Source organism: Polistes dominula, unplaced genomic scaffold (genome assembly GCF_049000335.1).
Source record: "Polistes dominula isolate Pdom_NZ unplaced genomic scaffold, Pdom_raw_medaka contig_25, whole genome shotgun sequence".
Taxonomy (NCBI): Eukaryota; Metazoa; Arthropoda; class Insecta; order Hymenoptera; family Vespidae; genus Polistes; species Polistes dominula.
The window spans coordinates 422,045-442,500 of NW_028301094.1; the positions used below are offsets into that span (position 1 = coordinate 422,045).

At 35.0% G+C, this 20,456-nt stretch overlaps 2 protein-coding genes across 7 annotated transcripts in view; one reads left to right on the top strand and one right to left on the bottom strand.

Moving 5' to 3' along the window:
- The window catches only part of tn (tripartite motif containing protein thin), a 49,427-nt gene that overhangs the window by 12,615 nt on the left and 16,356 nt on the right, over positions 1-20,456 (bottom strand). For 3 of the 6 annotated variants that reach the window (XM_089176458.1, XM_089176463.1, XM_089176462.1), the window contains exons 3-11: positions 12,059-12,240; positions 9,886-10,119; positions 7,130-7,479; positions 6,707-6,982; positions 5,360-5,672; positions 4,905-5,134; positions 4,364-4,623; positions 3,493-3,808; positions 2,310-2,465 (exon numbers count right to left, since the gene is read on the bottom strand). In XM_089176458.1, the coding sequence (XP_089032584.1) occupies positions 2,310-2,465; positions 3,493-3,808; positions 4,364-4,623; positions 4,905-5,134; positions 5,360-5,672; positions 6,707-6,982; positions 7,130-7,479; positions 9,886-10,119; positions 12,059-12,238 (2,315 nt within the window). In that variant the 5' untranslated portion in view covers positions 12,239-12,240. Of the gene's footprint in view, positions 1-958; positions 1,962-2,309; positions 2,466-3,492; positions 3,809-4,363; positions 4,624-4,904; positions 5,135-5,359; positions 5,673-6,706; positions 6,983-7,129; positions 7,480-9,885; positions 10,120-12,058; positions 12,241-20,456 lie in introns of all 6 variants that reach the window. The other 3 variants (XR_016177898.1, XM_089176461.1, XM_089176459.1) reach the window with 2 other exon arrangements.
- LOC149031176 (uncharacterized) lies at positions 7,486-9,878 on the top strand. Its single transcript, XM_089176471.1, has 3 exons — positions 7,486-8,028; positions 8,098-8,249; positions 8,322-9,878. Exons 2-3 carry the CDS (start codon positions 8,167-8,169, stop codon positions 8,689-8,691), a joined length of 453 nt encoding a protein of 150 aa, XP_089032597.1. The 5' UTR covers positions 7,486-8,028; positions 8,098-8,166; the 3' UTR covers positions 8,692-9,878.

Genomic DNA, 20,456 nt, shown 5'->3' on the forward strand with positions numbered 1-20,456 from the left:
GAAACGAAAAAAAAAAGAAAATAATCGTCGATGGATTATACAGAACATATTTTGATATTACAGTTATAATCTTAAGCGAGTAAAATGAATGTAATTGTTTTTTTTTGTATAATATTTTAATTAATTCTTTTGTTTAATCTATTTGAAGGATATTATATGCGTTTTTGCGTCGTGCAAAATGAGAGCAAGATTTATTGTGCGAGATCAAAATGAGGGTTAATTTCAAAATGATGATTCCATTGTCCTTTGCCAATTACATGAATTAATAATATTTTTAGTTTACTACCAATTTGTTCAATTTGGTTTTTTTTTTTTTTTTAAACATGGTAAAATGATGGATCAAGTTAGGAAAAAAATCTGTCATCGATTGCCGAGAACGCGACGTCTATTATTGGACATTTAACGATAACAACAACAACAACAACATTTTACCATATTTTTCCAAAAAGCTGTAAGTGAATAAATACCGGTTATTTGTATGGTAAGAAGTGAGACAACACGACGAAAAACACGATAAATAAATAAGGAAGGAAAGTAGATGAAATGGGGAACTAGGAATGGTAGGAAAGAAGTACGAGAAACGCGTGCGGTTTACGCTAGTAAATATCACTATTTCTTTTTTTCCTTTCTTTTTTTTTTATAGCAGAAAGTTATAGCCAACAACAACGCTAATAAACTTTCCAATTGTAAACTTTTCTAAAATACAACAGCTGCGAGAGCAGTTACAACAAGGATTACTTTTTGTAAACATACTTTTGGTGGTTTTCATTCGAGCTTAAATATTTAACTCGTAAACCGCTCCGTGTAAAGGGAGGTTGCAGAAGGTGGGTAAAATAGGGCTTGAAAAATTAGAAAAAAAAAACAAAAAAAGAAGAAAAATTGAGGGATGCAATGGTTAAAGGAAAAGGTTCATTAGAACACTGTAACACAGTACGGACACACAGAAGACGGTGGTTACCATCTGCATCGGTATACTGATATCAACGTCGGTCGCATCTTCGTGCTCGTCGGATCTTTCGGTTTGTTTAGATCGGTTAGCGTTCGCGATTAACGCGCCGTTCTCGACGTTAGCTCTCGTTACGAGGTCGGTGGTCGTTTGGGAACTATTCGTGCTCGATCTTCCTCTATTTAATTCCGTTTTATCCAAGGGAGATGGAGATGGTTCTTCTTCCGTTCTCGACAAGTTCTGGATAGTTGTTGATTCGTCGTTGTCCTCGTCGTTGACAATCATCCAACCGTTCTCCTCGATGCTCCAATCGTCCTTTTTCAACTCCAATTGTTCTTCTTGGCTTTCGATATTATTTTGTCGAGAGCCTGCCGGAGAATTAGTTCTTTCGGATTCGCTTTCGGACTCGTCCGAAATCAGCCAACCATTTTGACCAATACTACTCTGCCTATAAACTCTGCTTCTCGACGAATTATCAGGACTCTTGGATTCGTTCAAATTTTCTTTTTCTTCTATCGTAGTTGCAGGCTTAGCAATACTTTCGTCCTCTTCCTGTCCAATCGTAGAATTGATTTCTTGATTTTTGGAGGATTTTATCGATCCGTCCAATTGGACATCTTGATCTGTAACGAGCCAACCATTATCATCAAAAAGTTCCTCCTCAATACTTTTATCGGACACCAGGGAAGAACTACGCGCATTTCTATCACTATCCGATCCTTTATGAATGCTGATCACCGTCCTTTCATCCTCGTCCTCGACCGAGTCCGAAGTTGATTCATCATCCCCAGTTATGGATGCTTCTTCTTCTTCTTCTTCTTCTTCTTCTTCTTCTTCCTCTTGGTCGTCTTCATCATCTTGGTCCTTATCAGTCTTATAATCTCTCGTGTTCTCGTCTTGGAGTTTTTCCGTAACGGTCCTCGAGCCGTTCACCTTACGACAATCCTTGACAACGTCCTCACGTTGGTGCTCGCCGGCCTCGTGATTGCTATCCTCGAGACGACGGTCAGTGATACTATTCACGGATCGGGATGAGGAATGAGATGAGGTATTTGTGGTATTCGTCAATGTCCTTGTCTTCGTCAGATTCGTATTTGTATCGGTCATTGTCTTAACGTCCTTATCATTATTACAGTCTTCCGTTCTAACGAGCTCGCTCGATCCAACGTCCTCGTTAGGCTTACTCGCGTTCATCTTTTCAACACGATTATTTTGTTCCTGTTTTTCTTGTTTATCTTTTTCTTTATCTTTTTCTTTTTCATTTTGCTGTTCGATCAAATTTCTTGTTCCCGATTTATCGTCACCGTCATCGTCCTCGGCACTATCGTCATCGTCGTCTAATTTTGACGTCTTTTCTACGAACCTGCTGGAGGAGTAGCCACCAGTAGACCCTATCGGTACACCACCACCACCCACACCACTTCCTGTCATCGTCGTGCCGCTCGTCGAAGTCGTCATCGTCAGTGGGCTCGTAGGACTCGTCACGATATGCCCGGGACTTCCCCTCGGTGTCGAATACCTAACAATTAGATCGATCGAGTTCTTTTCTAATTTCTTTTTTTGTTTTTTTTTTTTTGCTTTGCTTTGCTTTGCTTTCATACATTTTCTCTCTCTCTCTCTCTCTCTCTTTATTTTTATCTTTATCTTTCTATCTCTTCTAGTAATATGCTTCTTTTCTTTCTCGACTTTTCTTTTCCGTTTTTATTTTCAAAATGATTATTTGATTCTACGACCACGTTCCTTCGTCATTTTTATTTCTCTTTTATTCTCTTCTCATTTCCTTTTGTCTTATCTTAATGTTTTTCATTTGAATCGCGATATTTTATTTTCTTTATTATATACTTAGGGTGTTTAGGATTAGAAAATAATATGAAAAAATTGTCTCAGATCTCGCGAAACGTATGCACGCACAGATATATCAGGTTTCAAAGAAAAAACAAAAACAAAACGAAATTATTGAAATTACGATATGCCGAGTAGTAGTGGCTGGGTTAAAGTTTCCGATCATGTCTTTTGAATTTTTGTAACTTTTTTTTTTTTTTATACAAGACGACTTAGAACACGCAAAACGAAATGACAAGAAAGGAGGTGAACGTATGCAAATACAATTACCGAATGTTTAACACAAGAAAAAAAAATAAAAAAAGAATAATCGACGTGGTTTCGGGATACCACGGGACACAGAACGTTTCGCCGATACGAAAATTTGACTACTTTGACCGATGTCAGTCATGGTTTGTTTATATGCAAAAGCAAACTGATGCGTCAACATCTGTCGACATTATCGCGTCGGCGAATCGTTTTTCCCTATAACCGGTACAACGTTGGCTGGTCATCCAATTTTCAATGCGTCCAAAAATCTGTTTCCAAATGTCACTCATTTAAATTGAATTTCAAATAAATTTATAAAAAGAGATCGAAAGACTACTAAGTATCGTTCGTGATTGTTCCATAATTAAATAGATATGAAAAATGAAAAATTGGATGATCTAGTAGGATTCTATTTAGATAGAATTGGGGTAAAATAATGGAGGCAAGGTACTTGCCTGGTCGAGGGTGAGTCCTCTTTGCTTCCACGCCGGGCTTCAGCACTGCGTGCAAGCAAAGCACCAATGTCCGTACGTGCCATAGCAGCATCATTCCTTTGACGATCTTGCGGTGTCGATGATGGGATGCTTGCCGTAGTTGGTGTCGTGCGAGTATCCGTTTCCGATTCCTCTTCCGTTTCGGATTCTGTTTCCTCGGAAGAACTGCTCGTTTCTTCCTCTTCATCTTCTTCCTCGTCATCTTTCTTTTTCGTTGTTGTTTCATCTCTGCTTGATTGCGTCGTTGTTGGTGGTGGTGGAGGTGCTGTACGATTACCTACAAATGACAAATCAAAAAGACCAAGTCCAACTAACTTTAAACATCACTTTTTCTTTAATCAAACAAAAAAAAACAATAATTAACATTGTTATTGACAGGATAGATAAGCGTTGTCTAATCTACAAGGTATGCCTCTGGCAAAAGCACGAAATACAATTCGCTAGATTTTACCTTTATTATTGTATTTGTTTCGTTTACATGAGAGAATGTTCTGTTTAAAAATTCATTTCATTTTTTTTTTCTATTTGAAAAGTTTCAATGTGCACTAAGCCAGACAGTTATTTCCACAATAAAAAGAAAAATATTCTTCGAGTAGTACATCACTCTTTTCAATACGAATCAAAATGAAGTGGTTTCTTTGGTTTTGTCACACGCGTTATAACAACGTTTTTTTTTTTTCTTTTTCTTGCCCTTTTTCTTCTCCCATATTGGAGATTTACAAATGATATCGATAGAATATATAGAAAGATAATCACAATATTAAAGATTGTACATGTATATGTCTGAGAGGGGAGATGTCAGATAGAAATTGAAGAGTCACGTTTTATCAACCTGTGCCTAAGAATCGGCTTTGGAAGGGCCTCGTAGCAGGAACACTGCTTGCTGTGGTATCTCTGCCGGAGCTGGCAGTGACCGTACTAGTGGTCGTATTTGTTGGCGGTGCTCTCGACAGATATTTTTGTTTCATTTCCTCAGCGGTGAATGGGGCACCCGTGCTACGAATTCCTGAACCCGTTGAACTTTCCGAACCCGTGCTAGAGTCCGAAGATGCACTTCTTGTTGCAGGTGCGTGGCTGTCGCTTGACGTTCTCCTGTTGGTTCAAACAAATGTACATTTTTTAGTTTTCTTACAAATAAATTTATTTTGAACTTTACAAGCTCATCTCACAATTCCTGTATATTTTATTCGTGTACATAATTACAAATGTAAAAGATAATTTGTCTTCCAGTTGTGAAAAAAGTTAAACACAACATACGCGTTGGTAAAAGTCAAATGTAAATGTTGCAGTGGTTTTTTCGTTTCTTTTTTTTTTTATAGTTAAAGGGCAAACGGTAGATTCGACCTAATTCACATTGAAGGTTAGGTTAATACCTCGCAATCGTGGGTGGTCTTCTGACCGCAGCTTCCTCCGGTTCACGCTCCGTTGGAGGTTCTCTCGTTTGTGGATGGGCCGGTGTTGGTGGTTGGGGTTGTCGTTCCTCCACCGTCGTCGTTTCCGTCGTTCCCTGTGGTAAGTTCTTGTTCTGCTTCTTGATCCTGGAAATTTCGTCGTCCTCGCTGACTTGTCTCGCCATTGCCGTCGGTGCTATTCTAACTTGTACCTATACACGTACGTACGAAAGGGATCAACAAGGCTTGACTTTGTTTCTTTTATTCCGAAACATTTTCATTTGCCATTTTTGTTTTTTTTTGTTTTTTCAAGCCCAGGATTATGCGTTGATTTCAGATTTATTCGCGTTGAGTCAAATTCAACGTCGAAGAAAATTTTGTTTGTGTTTCACCTTCCGTTCGATCGTTCAAATTTTCTAATTCTCAATTAGACTAACCTGAGGTTTGGGTGTTTGAGGTTGAGCAGGTTGAGCTGATTCCTCTTTCTTTCTCTTGCCAGCTCTTTCACATTCTTGAAGCTTTTTCATAACCCGAGGTGAATCGGTCAAACGGAAAATACCGGACAATGGTCCTCGTGCAGCATCCTCCGTGTCTAATACTCTCTCTCGTAATCCTGATTCCTGTGGGGTCGACGTGAATCTAACCGTCGATCTTGAATCCCCATCGGAATCATCACCGTCCCGATGCCTCATAAAACGACTTCTATAACGTGATTTATTCCTCGGTGTATCATACTCGGGTGCATCGTATCTGAAATTTCAATAATAAATAATTGTAATCATAATTATTATAATATTAAACCAGTACACAGTGTAAAGGCCTTATAAAATTAAAAAAAAAAAAAAATCATATTCCAACAAACGACATGGTCGATAGTTTTGTTTAATAGAATTTGGTCCCAGTGGCGGTGGTGAAACATCACACATGAATCCCATGTGAAAAGTAGAAAGCAACGTGAATAACGTTAATATAACGTGGATGCTACTGCTGCTGCTGCTGCTGCTGCTGCTGCTGGTGGTACTTGCTTGTTCTCGCGGCTTTTAATTTACATTCTGACGAGGCCATTTAACATAACGGCCCTGTTGGCAACGGTCTAACCACGCGAATTACATTAAAACGCTAACAATTAAACGCTCTATGTTACATTCGCATTACTTCGAGTTGATGTGACGACGTTTTAACGACAGTTTGTTCATATAACTATAATAAAAAGAAAGTTTAATCTCGGTGATAAAAGATTTAAACGTGTGACACACCGTTAATTTTTAATTACATCGATGATAACGATAAATCAAAAGAAAAAGAAAAATAGAAACAAATGATGGGAAAAGAAGGAACACGAAGTATGGGATAGGAAAAGATACGTAGAAAAGTCGAATGAAGAGGTACGCGAGCGTATTTATAACTTATGCTGGAACAGATATGTGGGACACTCTGAAAAATATACTCTCTCTCTCTCTCTCGAGCGCCACTTGGCAATGGACCAACGTAATTCCCGTCCGAGCTTAAATACATTTTTTACGAAGCCACGTTCTCGTTAAGTATTTCTCTTCTTCGTCAAATATCCTATATATATATATATATATACGTATACACTAACATTAACAATAAACTAATATGTATAATGCACAGTACAATAAATAGAAAAAAAAGAAAATGAGAGAGAGAGAAAGGTATTAATTTCATCGATGATAAGGATTAAATGTTTGATGATTTATGATCAGAACGATATTTATAATATCTTTCTCTATTTCAAGTTGGATCGAATTCAGGACGATAATTACTCGTATTCAGGAACATATCGATTTCTGGCTAGTCGTTCCTCTTCTTGCTGTCGATACTGCGAAGCTAGACGATGATCGCTCTTACTTCTCATAAGTCCAGGAGAACCTCCTGGCGGTGCTAAACTGCTCGAACTACCTAACAATCCTCCACTTCCGCTTTCCGGTTTGATGTTAAGCTCTCCGTAACCGGCCACGTGAAGAACCAATTGGTTCGGATCATGGGCCATCATGAAACGTACTCTTCTACTATAATCTCCGGCTTCGTATTCGAAATTTCTGAAATTATTATAACTTTATTGTAATTTTAATATTGTGTAATTTTTATTGAATATTTTTAATATAAAATGTTATTGTATACATTCATTTTGCTTGAAAGAGAAGTAAAACGGATGTTTGAAAGAATTCGAGAGAGTAGAAACAAACCTGATGAATTCAACGGTACGTAGAAAGAGTTCTTTCGTATCGAGAAGTTCTGAATCGTCCCAAGGAACATTCTCATTGATGTGTGCTTCTGCCAAATCACAGTTACTTTGGATGTTAGCGATTTCCAATTCGAGATTCTCTTTGAGTTGTATCAGACCACGTAGCTCGGTACCTAAGTACCGATCGACTTCGTTGCGTAGATATTCCGTTCGGTCTTTTAAAGCTTTGCTCAAACGTCTATAAATCTCGTCGACTTCTTCAGCAACCGCAGCACAATTAGTTTGGAGACCCAATGTATTTTTTTCGACCAATGCCAGGGCATCTTGTAACCTGTGGAGACCTCTTCGAACCTAACAAATTAAAAAGAAACAAACTTTTAATTTATCAATTTATCATAAATATTTTTTTGTTCAGTTTACACAAGTTTTTGGAATCGATTGATTGCTATACCCCAATTCCACGGATATAACCAAGCGTGTCTTTATTTTTAGAAATGTGAATTTGATTTGAATTCGATACGTTGTATATGAACCTTTACGTATGCACATACACACACACACACACAAACACGTTCATAGCGATATTTACATTGCTCTGTTGTTTTCTTGATCGAAATGTCTCTCGTTCTACGAGGTAACCTAACGCTCACCGTTCTCGAAGATGACGTAAAAGAAAGTTCTGGTTCGTATCTCGGTTCGTAAGGCACAACAACACTGTTTCAGTCGACGATGGAGTGAGTTCTACATTTAGATCATCCATAGTCCGTTTAACTTTTGCTACGTGTAAGAAAGAATATTTGTTTGATTTTGTATCGTAGAAAATTCCTAGAGGATTGCTTGAACGTACATAATCATTATCGTGCCATTCATGGATCGGAACCACTTCAAATTAATTCCAAGGTATACGAATAACTAATTATTTCATTATCTAAATAATATATTTTTGGTTTTACTTTTTTCTTTATATAGCTGAACGAATATGCAAATGTATGGGCAACTTATTTGGCAAAGAAAGGTGATATCACTCGAAGAAAAACAATGCCTTACGGTGAGAATGTTTATATTGTTTACGAGGAAGATGTTAGTCGATCAGGACCTGTCATAGATGCAGTTGATTCTTGGTTAGTCTGTGGTTATTTAATGTTCACATTATTTGGTTTAATATAATCCAATTAATGAATTGATATGAATAGGTACGAAGAAAATAAATATTACAAATACGGAGAATCTCAAGCAGATAATTTAAAGGTGGTACGTCATTTTACGCAGCTGGTATGGAAGGGTACGAAATTTATGGGACTCGGAATGGTCACTACTCCAACCGGACAGATCTATATTGTCTGCAACTATGATCCTCCAGGTAATGTCAAAAACGAATTTGTCGAAAATGTGTTACCACCGAAGGAACAAGAACAGGAAATGGTGGAGGAGGAAGGGAAGGAAGGGGAGGAAGAGGAGAAGGGGGTAAGTCGACAGGAGATTTTCCTTCGTAAACGAGTCTTCATAAAATACACGTGCGAGAAGGAAGCTTTGTTGAGCATCCCTCCCTTTAACTTCCTTTAACCATAAGTTTTTCTTCTTTTCTATTTTTTTTTTTTTTTTTTTTTTTTTTTTTTTTTTTTTTTTAACATTATTCCCACTTTAGCAGTCGTTTCGCTTCGTGAAAAGAAGTTTTAGGATGGTCCCGTTTAAAGTACCAACAGTATGTTACTTTCAGCAAGCATACGTGAAAATAGAATTTACGTTATACATCACTTTATTCAACGGATATACTTTTCTACCTATTTAGCCAGAATTTGTTGCCCATATTCTGCAATGCGGTATAACTCGTATAACTTTCCTTTACGCATCCCCATTCGCGTTGTGTGTGTCCTTTATTATTGTTACTTCGCGTACATCTGTTTTTTCTCCAGAAAAATAATACAACAAAATGAGCTTTATCCGTATTACACGACACGTGTAATGCTTCTTAATAATTTAGCACTTGGAAAATGTGATATACAACGTAGTATATTTTTTCAGTCGTTACTTTATGTTTTTTTTTTTTTATATACTGCGTGTGTCGAAATCTGTAATATTTCTTACTATTAGGTATGATCGTTATTTTAGGAATAAAGTGAAATTTTTATGAAAATAATAGAAAATGGTCAGTGAATGAAAATAATCATGATTCAGGAAAGATATACATAGGTTCTGTCGATAGATATTTCGTCGTTCATCCATGTATACGATGACGTACTTTGCAACAAACAGAATGATTGCGAGGTCCGCATTAGGCAATTGGAGATTAAATTCTATCCACGATTCTGTTCGAGCATTCGAGAAGCACATCGCGAAAAACTTGGACGTATCGCAAATTTTTGACGTTGCAATTTTAGACGTCCTCCAAATGTCTTGGCAAAATTTTCACGAGATATACACACGATTTCGTTTCTAATGATTTCGTAAAAATCGAATCTTTATTTTCCTGATCATTTTATTTATTGTTTTTGCTAGAAGTCATGTAGAGAGTAATAAATTGCAAAATATTCGTAAAGTACGATTGCTAAAAATACATTTCATTTAATTTTTATTTAATATCATCATCATCATCATTCCTATCTAAATATTTTAATAGTATATTGCAGTTATATTTAAAAGATTACTGGATTAGGATAATCTAATAATTATTTTTGAAATGATGACGATAATCTAAAAATACAATTTTATGATTGAATTAATTCAAAATATAAAATATATATATATATATATACATACCTGAGAGTTGATACGCGTAATTTCTCGTCTGAGAATATCCATATGTGCGTCCTTGCATTCAGGACAACATTTCTTCTCACAATGGACGCAGAGGGAACAATAGCTCTTTTCGGAGCAGACACCACATCGTTCCATAGTCTGACCACTGGTTGGATCTGGTAATTCCCCGGTGATCTCTATGTGTAACTCCAAAAATCGTTGTAGCGTCACGTTGGTGGGAAAAGCTTGAACACCCTGCTCAGTGGTAACGGAGATTAGCATTAACGATCGGAACTTATGTACTACTATTTCATTGGTTAACGTTTTATCCAATTTTCTATCTATTTACCTACATATATGTAGAGTTATTTGTTAAATAAACATTTCCTAATGGATCTTTCACAAACTTTTATTCAAATCTTTTCAAAATTCCAATCAACGTGAAACTGTCATTGAAATTTATCAAACATACATACAATTTGTTCTTTGTCAAATATATAAATGATGAAACAACAAATTGTTAAAACAAAACTAATAGAAATAATATTCAAGTATTATTTTCTCTTCTATTTGCGTGGATCTTTCTATTATGGTGGAATATTCAGGGTGGAAAAGGGATTTTATTTGCATCGATGGAAGATAAAGTTCGACGAGCGTAAAACACCTGCTCGCGAGAGTATACTCGCCATGCGAAATCAGATTAATAACCCGCTTTGACGGCTTAATGGTATTGATCATAGCACCGACGAGGTATATCGATGGTGATCGGTAGGAGGCTCTTATGCGGTTTGCCGAAACACTTTTTGACGGCTTGTTCAAAATATCCGAGCTTGGCTTGACAGAACAGCTTTTCAAATATCCTTCTCTTCTTTCTCGTCATTCTTTCTCAAAACAACTTTATTGAATTAACATGGTAAATCATGAAAAAGAAAATTTAATGAATGAAAGGAACATTTTCTTTTCTTTGTGGGGTTTGAATGTCATATTTTTATGCATTTCAACGTCAGTAAAAATTAGAAAGATTGCATTGAATAACACGAGATACAAATTAGCTAATATTATTAAACATTATTCACGAAGTGAAGACTTTGATATTTATTAGAACACACTCTCTCTTTTCCTTTTGAAAAAAGGAGAGAGAAAGGAAGAAAAAAAAAGAGAAATTGAGTATATTTATTCGCAAAGCTAATTGCAATAATCGCATAAGTTTAATTATGTTTTCAGATAGAGAGTCCTCTTGTAAAGTAATTAATAAGTGTTCACGTTGATTGGTAATTAAAGTATGAGAGTCATTTAACCCAATTATCCGAGTTAGTGAACAGCGATTACGTTTAAATGGCGATGTTAACGTTAACATGATCAAACTGGTTTAGCCAAAATCGATACCTACACATATACACGTATATACATATTTGTACGCGATGTATATATGAAAATGAAGATTTTTGGTATTTACAAAATATCATAGAATTTGATTATATTTTTAAACGATCTTTAAAAAATACAAAAATAGAGATAGACATGTAACGAAGAGATAAGGATAGAATCGTAATCGATGTTTACTTTGAAAGTTGCAATTATCGAAGAAGATATCGAATCGATATAGGATTACGTTGGTAAAGCTAAGCTTCGAACGGCTTTTCTGATCGGAATTTTCGTTCGGGCAATATGCCAATGTTCGTTTTAACGACTCAACTGTATCTCGATCGAACGAATTGCTAGTTTTTTTTTTCTTCTTTTTTTGAATACTAAGCTCGTAATAAAATATGTTGGTCATTGGTGTATGAATGCATCTATTTACGTATCCTTCGAGCATTAACACATTTATAATTAAATCAATTTAATTCGATTATTTCAATTTGTTTAGATGAATTTTATTTAAAATTCTATTATAGTCAATGTTATTATCTAGATGACTAATGATAATTATTTATGTCTCAACTAATGTACATAGTGTGTGGCTATTTATCAATGATTGTATTTATGTATGTACATACACCAATACCAATGAATTAATTTATTTTTTCTATCGTGTTATCTTTTTTATTTAAATCGATGACGTAGATGTAGAACACAAATTGTACAGTTGAAAAATATTACAGAACTCGTATTGGGTTGGTTAAAAAGTATGTTGACCGGTATATTGTAAGTGTCAATTACGTATATGTAAAGTTATCTAGGTGTCTAAGCTTACCTGATAAGGTATACGATGTTCGGCACGACATTCCGGACATTTGACCTGTCGACGAACATAATCGACCAGACCATCCATGCACGGTTCCATGCAAAAGCTGTGCTGGCATGGTAAAAGCTTTGGGTTTCTGTAGCGGTCCAGACATATCGCGCACGTTAGCAGTTGCTCGAACTGCTCCATGCCTGTAAAATAAGAACGCTATAGTTTTCCTCAGTAAAGCTCATCCTAGCACGGATCACGAGAGACTGCACTCGGCTTATTTGCAAGCCACGGAGGGTAGAAGATTCTTCTTCTCTCCTCCGACGCGCATCCGATACTATTTTAATACCAAGTCAGAATGCAGTGTCATGTAGTTTAACAAATAATACGTCTTCCCACTTCGCGACAATTCCATTTCTTTCTTTTTATTTCTTTCTTTGATTTTTTTATTTTGTTTCTCAAAAAAAGATTCTTACAGTTACGTGAAATGCGAAGAATTGGGCCAAGCCGTAAAGAAACCAACCCCTAACAATAAAAAAAACTAATCCTATCATTTTTTTGTCTCTCGGTTTTCAATTTTCTGCACAGCTTATCCCAATTATAATTTCAAGCTGTACTAAGATGAAATAATAAATAATTAATGTTTTTTTTTCTTTTTCTTAATAAATTAATTTATATAATTAAATGATTATTTGATAGTATACAAGCTCTGACACATTTTGGTTAATAGTTTCATCATATTAACGACGTGAGTAAGATGTAGTATATGATCTAAAAGGAAAGGAAAGGAAAGTTTGTCATCGTTAATAAATAGTTTATGCTTGAAGACCGTAATGCAATCTTACACATACATGTATAGATGAAAATGTGAGACGAATTACGGGTTCATATCGTGCCAAAGTAAATCTTTGAATACCTATATACAATGCATATATAGAAACATGTTCTCATCTAAACGAGTGGGTTCTAAGAGTAAAGTCAAATCTAATCCTTGACTAGATAATGAATAATTCTAACAAGAGATCACTATGACGTTCGTATTCCCTCGTGCTTTCTAAACGTAGGCCAAATAAAAGACACCAATACAATGTCAAGATCTTATTCTTCTTCTTATTCTTCTTCTTCTTCTTCATCATCATCATTCGCAAAGTCGTTGCACTTCTATTTTCAGGTACGATGCATCAGCGAAGTTAAGTTAGTAGTTTAGAGTTCTCTGTCTCTGTTTCTCAGACAACGTGCTTGAGAACTCGAAGGGCGTACTTCGAAAGTTCTTGAATTGCAAATTAGACCTCGTGGAACATTCGTTGAACAATTAGACTACGTTAGGCTAAGAAGTTTGTCTTCGGATTCGACATCAAAGTGTGCACCATATTCACCACCGCCCCGAACGATCAGCTTCTAAAGCCCTTCGACAACGATTTACATTATGTTTAGTGATTGGAACCCCGCTTTATCGATATATGTAAGACAGAAATTCAATAAGGATGAAGAAAAAGAGATAAAATTAAATTCAATTTGATTAAGGTGACAAGTTGTTGTCAGATAAAATGAAAGAAAAGTTTCCTTTTCCTCAATTAGTCTTCAGGATGATTCGTAAAGTTAAAACAGTTGTATTTAAAAATGACTATCACGTAGACTCTCATCAATGAGAAATTTTGAAATTTCGGAGGAATGGAAGGTGAGGAAAGAAGGTCGGATATAAAAACAGGAAGACACGTTCGAAATATAAATTGTTCGACTTCTCGTATCGTAAAGAACTTGCCAATCAGATTCGATCTTTTCTTTGATTGCACGATCTCTTGGACTTATTTCAGGTTTGACCTCGCGACAAGCATTCGCCGTTGGGTTTTTTATTTGTCGTTTGAAAGCAAAGGACGACGCACGAAATCGACGCCGACACCGACGCCGACGCCGACGCCGACGCAAACGTTTCTTCTATCGTCACGAAATATTTTTCATTCGTACGAATTTAACCTTTCCGGTTCGTCGGAAGTCACCCCCAACCCAACGTGAAACCTTTTTTTATAGATGATCCAAAACGACTACAATTTTGTTCTTCTGTATTTTTGTTTTTTAATATATATTATTTTATTTATCGTTTCCGTTACGTTGAAAGCTTTAGCAACGTTTATTCAAATGATAAATACGTTTTTTATTTTGGATTTCGTTCGATATTTAACAAAGTGTTATTGGTCAAAGAGATTGACTCTTTGTTCGTCACGTTTCAAACGTTAAGTTTTCGGATATCTGGTGAGTCCTTTGTTTCGAGACAATGCTTTTCTGTTTGATGGAAAATTACAAATAGATTTTCCGGCCAAGCTTCTTGGCATTCTCCTGGAACCGAACATTTGTCGCTGATCCATCAGTTACCTTTTACTCTGCTACGACCGGACATTTATTAATAGTCTTCTACGAGACTCGAATAACAACAAGGTCCGTGTTAAATGTTTCAGAACAAAACGCAAAATGGCCAAATTTTATCCAAAGTATACATACTTATAAATGAGATATGATTTTCTATGAAGTTTTATTTTCAAAAATATCTTTCAACTAACTCAACAAATTTACGTGAAACAATTTATTCAAATTAATTTAATAAATAAAATTATGATCGAGAAGTCTAGTTGATTTTAACTATTTCTTGTTAGAAACACGGTGTGTTTTTGACGTCAAAGGTCGTTTTGACGATTGGAAGAAGCCAAGGGTCAGAATGGTAAAAATAGCCGACAAATTAGGTGCCATTGTTATCGTCAAACGTTCCACTTGTTGATCTCTAAGTAAATGCTGTTTTTTCCTTTCTTTCTTTCTTTCTTTCTTGCTTGCTTTCTTTCTTTCTATGTTTATTCTTTCCTTTCTAAAGTCCAATAAAGAAAACGACGACCATGAACATCGTTCAAGTATGAAATATTGTAATGACTTTTGCAACAAGCTGTTAACGATGCATATTTCTCAGTTTTCCTAATCGAGAACAAGTTTATAACGCATTTGAGTTATTTCCGTAACAACGGAAATGTAAATTTACATTGTTCGAGGAAAATTAGCAAGCGATCCACACGGGGTAGCATTGATGCGGAGAAAATTCATTCTCGTTTGGGAACTAATTGGGGTAGGAAGGCAGGAAGGAAGAAAGGAAGGAAGGGATGAAGGGTGGTTTTGGAGAAATGAGTAAGTCAAACTTAATTACAAAGTCTAATCGATAAATATTTTATTAATTTTTCGTATATTTCTCTCTCTTTTAATATTTTCTCATTTCAATTATTTTCTATCTTCTTTCCTTCGAATGATATTTTTTTTAAATTAAACAACGACTACCTTGCAAACATTTAACTCCTCTATAATACTTAAATATATTCTTTTGTAAAATTAGGTACCTTAAAATTTGTACAAGTTGTTTTATTTTGATCATAGTACAAAAGAATTACCTACATCATTGTTTAGCAAACGACTTTATAAAAATGTTCAGGACGTGAATTTGATTTGGTTTTTTTTTTTTTTTTTTTGTGGGCTAACATAAAAGGTCCTTTATTCATTTAATTCTCAAGGGTGAACGCACGTCGGATGTCACATCGTGCACTCTCGACAAGAAGAAGGAACGTTTTTACTTATCCCCGTAGCTCTCGTTGCTCACGTTACTCTTTTCTCTCTGGGGAAATACAATCGCGAAGAGATTTTTCCTTCGGGCACTGTGTTGTACTTACTACAAAGAATGACCTTGGCTGTTGTGCCTTATTTTACTGTACAACCACACGACTATAATACTCATCTCTCGTTTTCTTTGTTTTCTCGTTTTCTTTCTTTATACACACGTTGGATTACAAATTATTTTCTTTGACGCTTAACTCCTCTTCCACTTGTTTCTCTTGTTAGTTTTTTAAATTCCCTTGTCTTGCCTTTTCTTCTCGAAACATCACAAAGATCACTAAAGTTGTTCGTACTCGTGAAAGTTGAACGTACGAAAAGTGAAGGAAAGAAAGAAAGAAAGAAAGAAAGAAAGTAGGTAGGGGTATTGGGGGGTGGGTGGGTGGTTGTTCGTCTTTATGTCGGATGATCTGGAAGAGCAAAAGAAAACGAAGGAATTTCTTTTCTAACCGCGTTGCCGTCCGCCAACGTCAAACGACGCATACTAAAATAGTCACGTGGTATTCCAATTTCGTGGACTGTCTTCAACCTTACCAAAACCTTTTCTTCCTTTCCTTTCTATTTTTTTTTTTTTTTTCAACGCAAGCATTAGCAGTCATCAACTTTCCTACTCACCCTAACTTTTATTTACATATTATGAAATTTAGATTAAATTAAGGCCAGGTTAAGGGTGCCTTTCTTATTTCACCCATTAACATCCTCTACTCGTTTTTAATTTTTTTACACCTTTCTCTCCCTATCCAATGCTATACAGGGTGATTCAGCAATTTTCCCTTTGTCTTAGTTTCTCCTCTTTTCTTTTTATTTCTTTCTATTTAAGAGAGAGAGAGAAAGAGTTTGTGGTTTGTTTAAATCGTTGAGCACTTTTATCTCTTTTTCTCCCCTCGAGTAGGTAAATTGCTGTAGATTAAGAGAAACGCTTAAGAACAATAGAAAAGGGAAAAGAGTTCTTCAAGCTTTCGTGAGCTTTTGTTGTAGGACGTTAGCTTTCTTTTTTATTTTAACGCTTCAACTTATAAATTGTTCACTCATGAGAATAACGTGATTTTTATATCAATTTTTTTTACAACCAACTTGAAAATCTTACTTTTATTATCATTAAAATGTATGAAATAATTAATTATAATTAAGAAGAAAAAAATGTTAGATTTATTTTAATCGTAGTATTGCAAGTGTTAGAAATATTTTCGATCGATAGATCATTAGAGGCTTGAGAAAGGGTGAATAGAATTGTAGGTGAAAGCTAATTGCGCGTACATACCCGTTACTCTGTTTGTCCTATACGGTTCCTTGTTCAAACTTAACCCACCACCACTAATACCAGCACCAGCACCAACACCAGGACGCTTTGTCTGAGGGATTCAGGACCGAGATTTGAGCTCGTAGAACATATACAAACTATCGATTTGCAAATTTGTACAAAGGGAGATTCGTATAAGGTTCGGTGTTGTATACAAGCGAACTTTAGAATAACGCGAAAAAGGGTTATGTCAAAACTATTACAAATTTGTGTTGCGTCTAATTTACAATTGTATATAGAAAATAAAAATCGTTCAATTATTTATTTTGTTGTATTTTTATTGAAATGTTGCAATTTTGTGGGACAAAAATGAACGATTATTCGTAGAGACAAGGAACGTTCTGAACACTACAAGGTGTCTCGTGGTAGTTTCTCTGGAATCGATCGAAGGATCCAGTCTCTACTGACACTTTTTCGACGTCACCAAGCAGACTCTTACGCTCGTGTTGGCTGTGCTAAACTTAGATATGGAACCTTCGATTTCCGGCGGCTCGTTTACGACGCACTCTTATCTTTTTTAGTTGAAATCACAAGATAAAAGTACAATTTCAAAGAAACATCTCGAAATAAATTTTGATTCAACCTTCAAGTTTTCTTTCCTCTTTCTTTTCTAGATAAGTTTCACTCAATTTTTTTTTTTATCCATTTTGGCATAAATGTAATGTCAATTTTGTCTATGCAAAATGTTGAAGGGAAAAATTTGACAAAACGTTGCAGAGAGATACGCTTTGGGGATAAATAAAGGTATTTTGTTTGATCTTAATTTACGAATAATATCGTATTCTCGGAAGTAGTAAAATATAAATCATATATTTGTAAAGTTCCATCGACAATATGTATGCATGTATATATATGTGTGTTCTTTTATGTGAAAAGCACGAACGATAGAAGGAAACTCAGATAGATGATAAATACATACGTAATACGAATATATGGGAATAGTCGTTTCGAATTCTGAAAAGGGCATATAACATTCTCTGTTGTAACAAGTCTAACATACATATCTAGAGATAACTTTATAGAATGAGTATTTCTACGACGGTTAATTTTATGTGTTATTCTTGTATAACTGTGATTTATTATCAAGAAGGAGAACGACAACTGAAAACGTTTAAATTAGTACTGTATAAAATATATTACAACTATAAGATTAAATACCAAAGTTATATTTTAATCTTAAAATCAAGGTTAACAAATTAATGGTAGACTATACATTTTTTTTGTTTTTTTTTTTTTTGAGAGAGAAGAAAGAAAGGAAGGAAGAGTTTGAAGGATAATGAGGATAATTATTTTTCTATTGAATATATGATCGTGATAAGTATCGGTCATGTATTTAGTTGATGGTGATTGGTGCGAGTTCACGCTCGATCTGGCAAAGGGCCAAACCTTTTGAGGATCAATACCATCTACAGAATGATACGAGCTGGATGATCGAAACGTTGCAGGCACCAACGTAATGCTTTTTCTCTCTTTATATATATATATATATATTTTTTTTTTACTCTCCCTTTCTTTCTCTTTTACTCTTTTTTTTTCTTTTTTCTTCCCCTCCCCTATAAATTTAGATGGCATTCGCATTTTCCTGACACGTTTCCTGTATCGATCGAATATCTACGAAACTCTGTATGAAAGGAAAAAGCTTCGAGAATGCATAAATATTTCATATCACAACGTGTAACACGTGAAATCAGGGAAAACGATTATAGGATTTTTTTGGTTGTTTTAGACATCGAGATTTGAAAAAAATGAAATAGGGGAAGATACTGATAAAAACAAAACAAAATTGTAGCTAATTTATTTATAGGGGAATAAAGTAGGATTAGGAGGATTATACAAATTTATAGAATTTTGCTATTCTAATACAATTTGTATAATATATTATTATTATAATAATAATATTTATTTATTAATAGTTATTTCGAGAGAATTTAAATCTCGCATAATAGATTTATCTTAAATATTCGATAAATTTGCAAGCCCTTGGGCACTTGCAAAATAATATCCGTCAGTGTCATAATACGAATGAAATAAGGGCTACCAATATAGTCACGAAAAGGTACTATTTTATTTTCTCGGATAATATTAAACAAGACAATTTTGAAATTCCATTCCTTCGAAAGGTAGAAGACAATTTCTAATACGTTTTTCTCCCCTTGAGGAAAATTAAAATTTTCGAATCGTTCGGCCGATCAAAATCGAACAGTCTCAGTCGGATTTTCTACTATCGACGACGTTATTCGATAGTAATCGAAAATTTTTCTTTTTCCCCCCCCCCCTTTTATACCTTTTATATTTTTCATTTTATTTTATTCTTCTTCTTCTTTCTTTTTTTATTTTTTTTGGTTTTGGCAAAAAGTTCCTTTTTAAAGTTTCGTGCGAAGTTGACACGCGAATTTCTCACGAGCCTTTTGCATGTCCTTTTTTTCTCTCTCTCTCTCTCTCTCTCTTTCTCTCTCGTGATGGTGGAATATTATTTTCTTCGTTCGTCGAGCAAAAATGAAAGAAGAGAATTTCAATATCGCATATGAAATAAGCGAAAGATTTTTAGCGAAACTTTTCTCCTTCGTCTTACACGATCATCGAAGTCTTTTCCACGTTCGCAAATATTTTGACGAATTTTTATGAAGGATACTTTTCTCTCTCTCTCTCTCTCTCTCTCTGTAGTATGTCTCTGTTATTTTCTTTTATTATTTAAAAATTAAAAAAAACAATTTTCATAAAGCATCGTGAAATACTTTCATTGAACATTGTTATTTTACAAATTATCAAAGAATCTTCCAACACAAAAGCAAACTTTCAGTATTAACAACATTTTGTACACGTGCATTTTATGTTAATTATATTTTCCTATAAAATTTGTTAAAATGATTGATCAATGGTATATGTCAAGAGTAGAATTATTGTCACATTTTTTTACAAGTTTCACTCACATGAAAGCTCACGAGCATCGCTAACTAACTCTGCTTTATTATTTATCTTCTTTCTTTTATCACGATTATAATCTTCTCGTATTTCTTTTATCGTATGAAATGTAATGTGAATAGACAGACAGACAGACAGACAGACAGATGGACAGACAGATGGATAGAAATGTACGAGGAAAATTGAATAAATGTTTTATGCGAGTCATTAGCAGTTTCATTCGTCGATGTTGACGACCATTTGAAAAGCTTCGAACTAGTTATTAATAATAAAATAATAGTAATAGTAATAGTAATAGAAATATCTCATTGATATCATTCAATCCATCATTCTCTTATTATAAATTTACCATTTATGGAAAATCGATGGTAAAAATCCTTCTTCTCTCCTTCCACTAACATCGTGCATACGATTTACTATGGATTTGTGGGAATAAAATTAAATCGCGTTTAAATAAAAATGAAATTGTACCCATCGAACATGCTTTTCAGTCATGCCACGCATGGTCGACGAGATAATGGAGTGATTGCGAATCGTTAACGAAATTGGAACGCGTCC

Bases quoted from the DNA above. Each gene is read 5' to 3' on its own strand.
- LOC149031176 (XM_089176471.1), top strand. From the start codon at position 8,167: ATGCCTTACGGTGAGAATGTTTATATTGTTTACGAGGAAGATGTTAGT. The intron at 8,250-8,321 runs GTTAGTCTGTGG...TGATATGAATAG, and splicing joins ATAGATGCAGTTGATTCTTG to GTACGAAGAAAATAAATATT.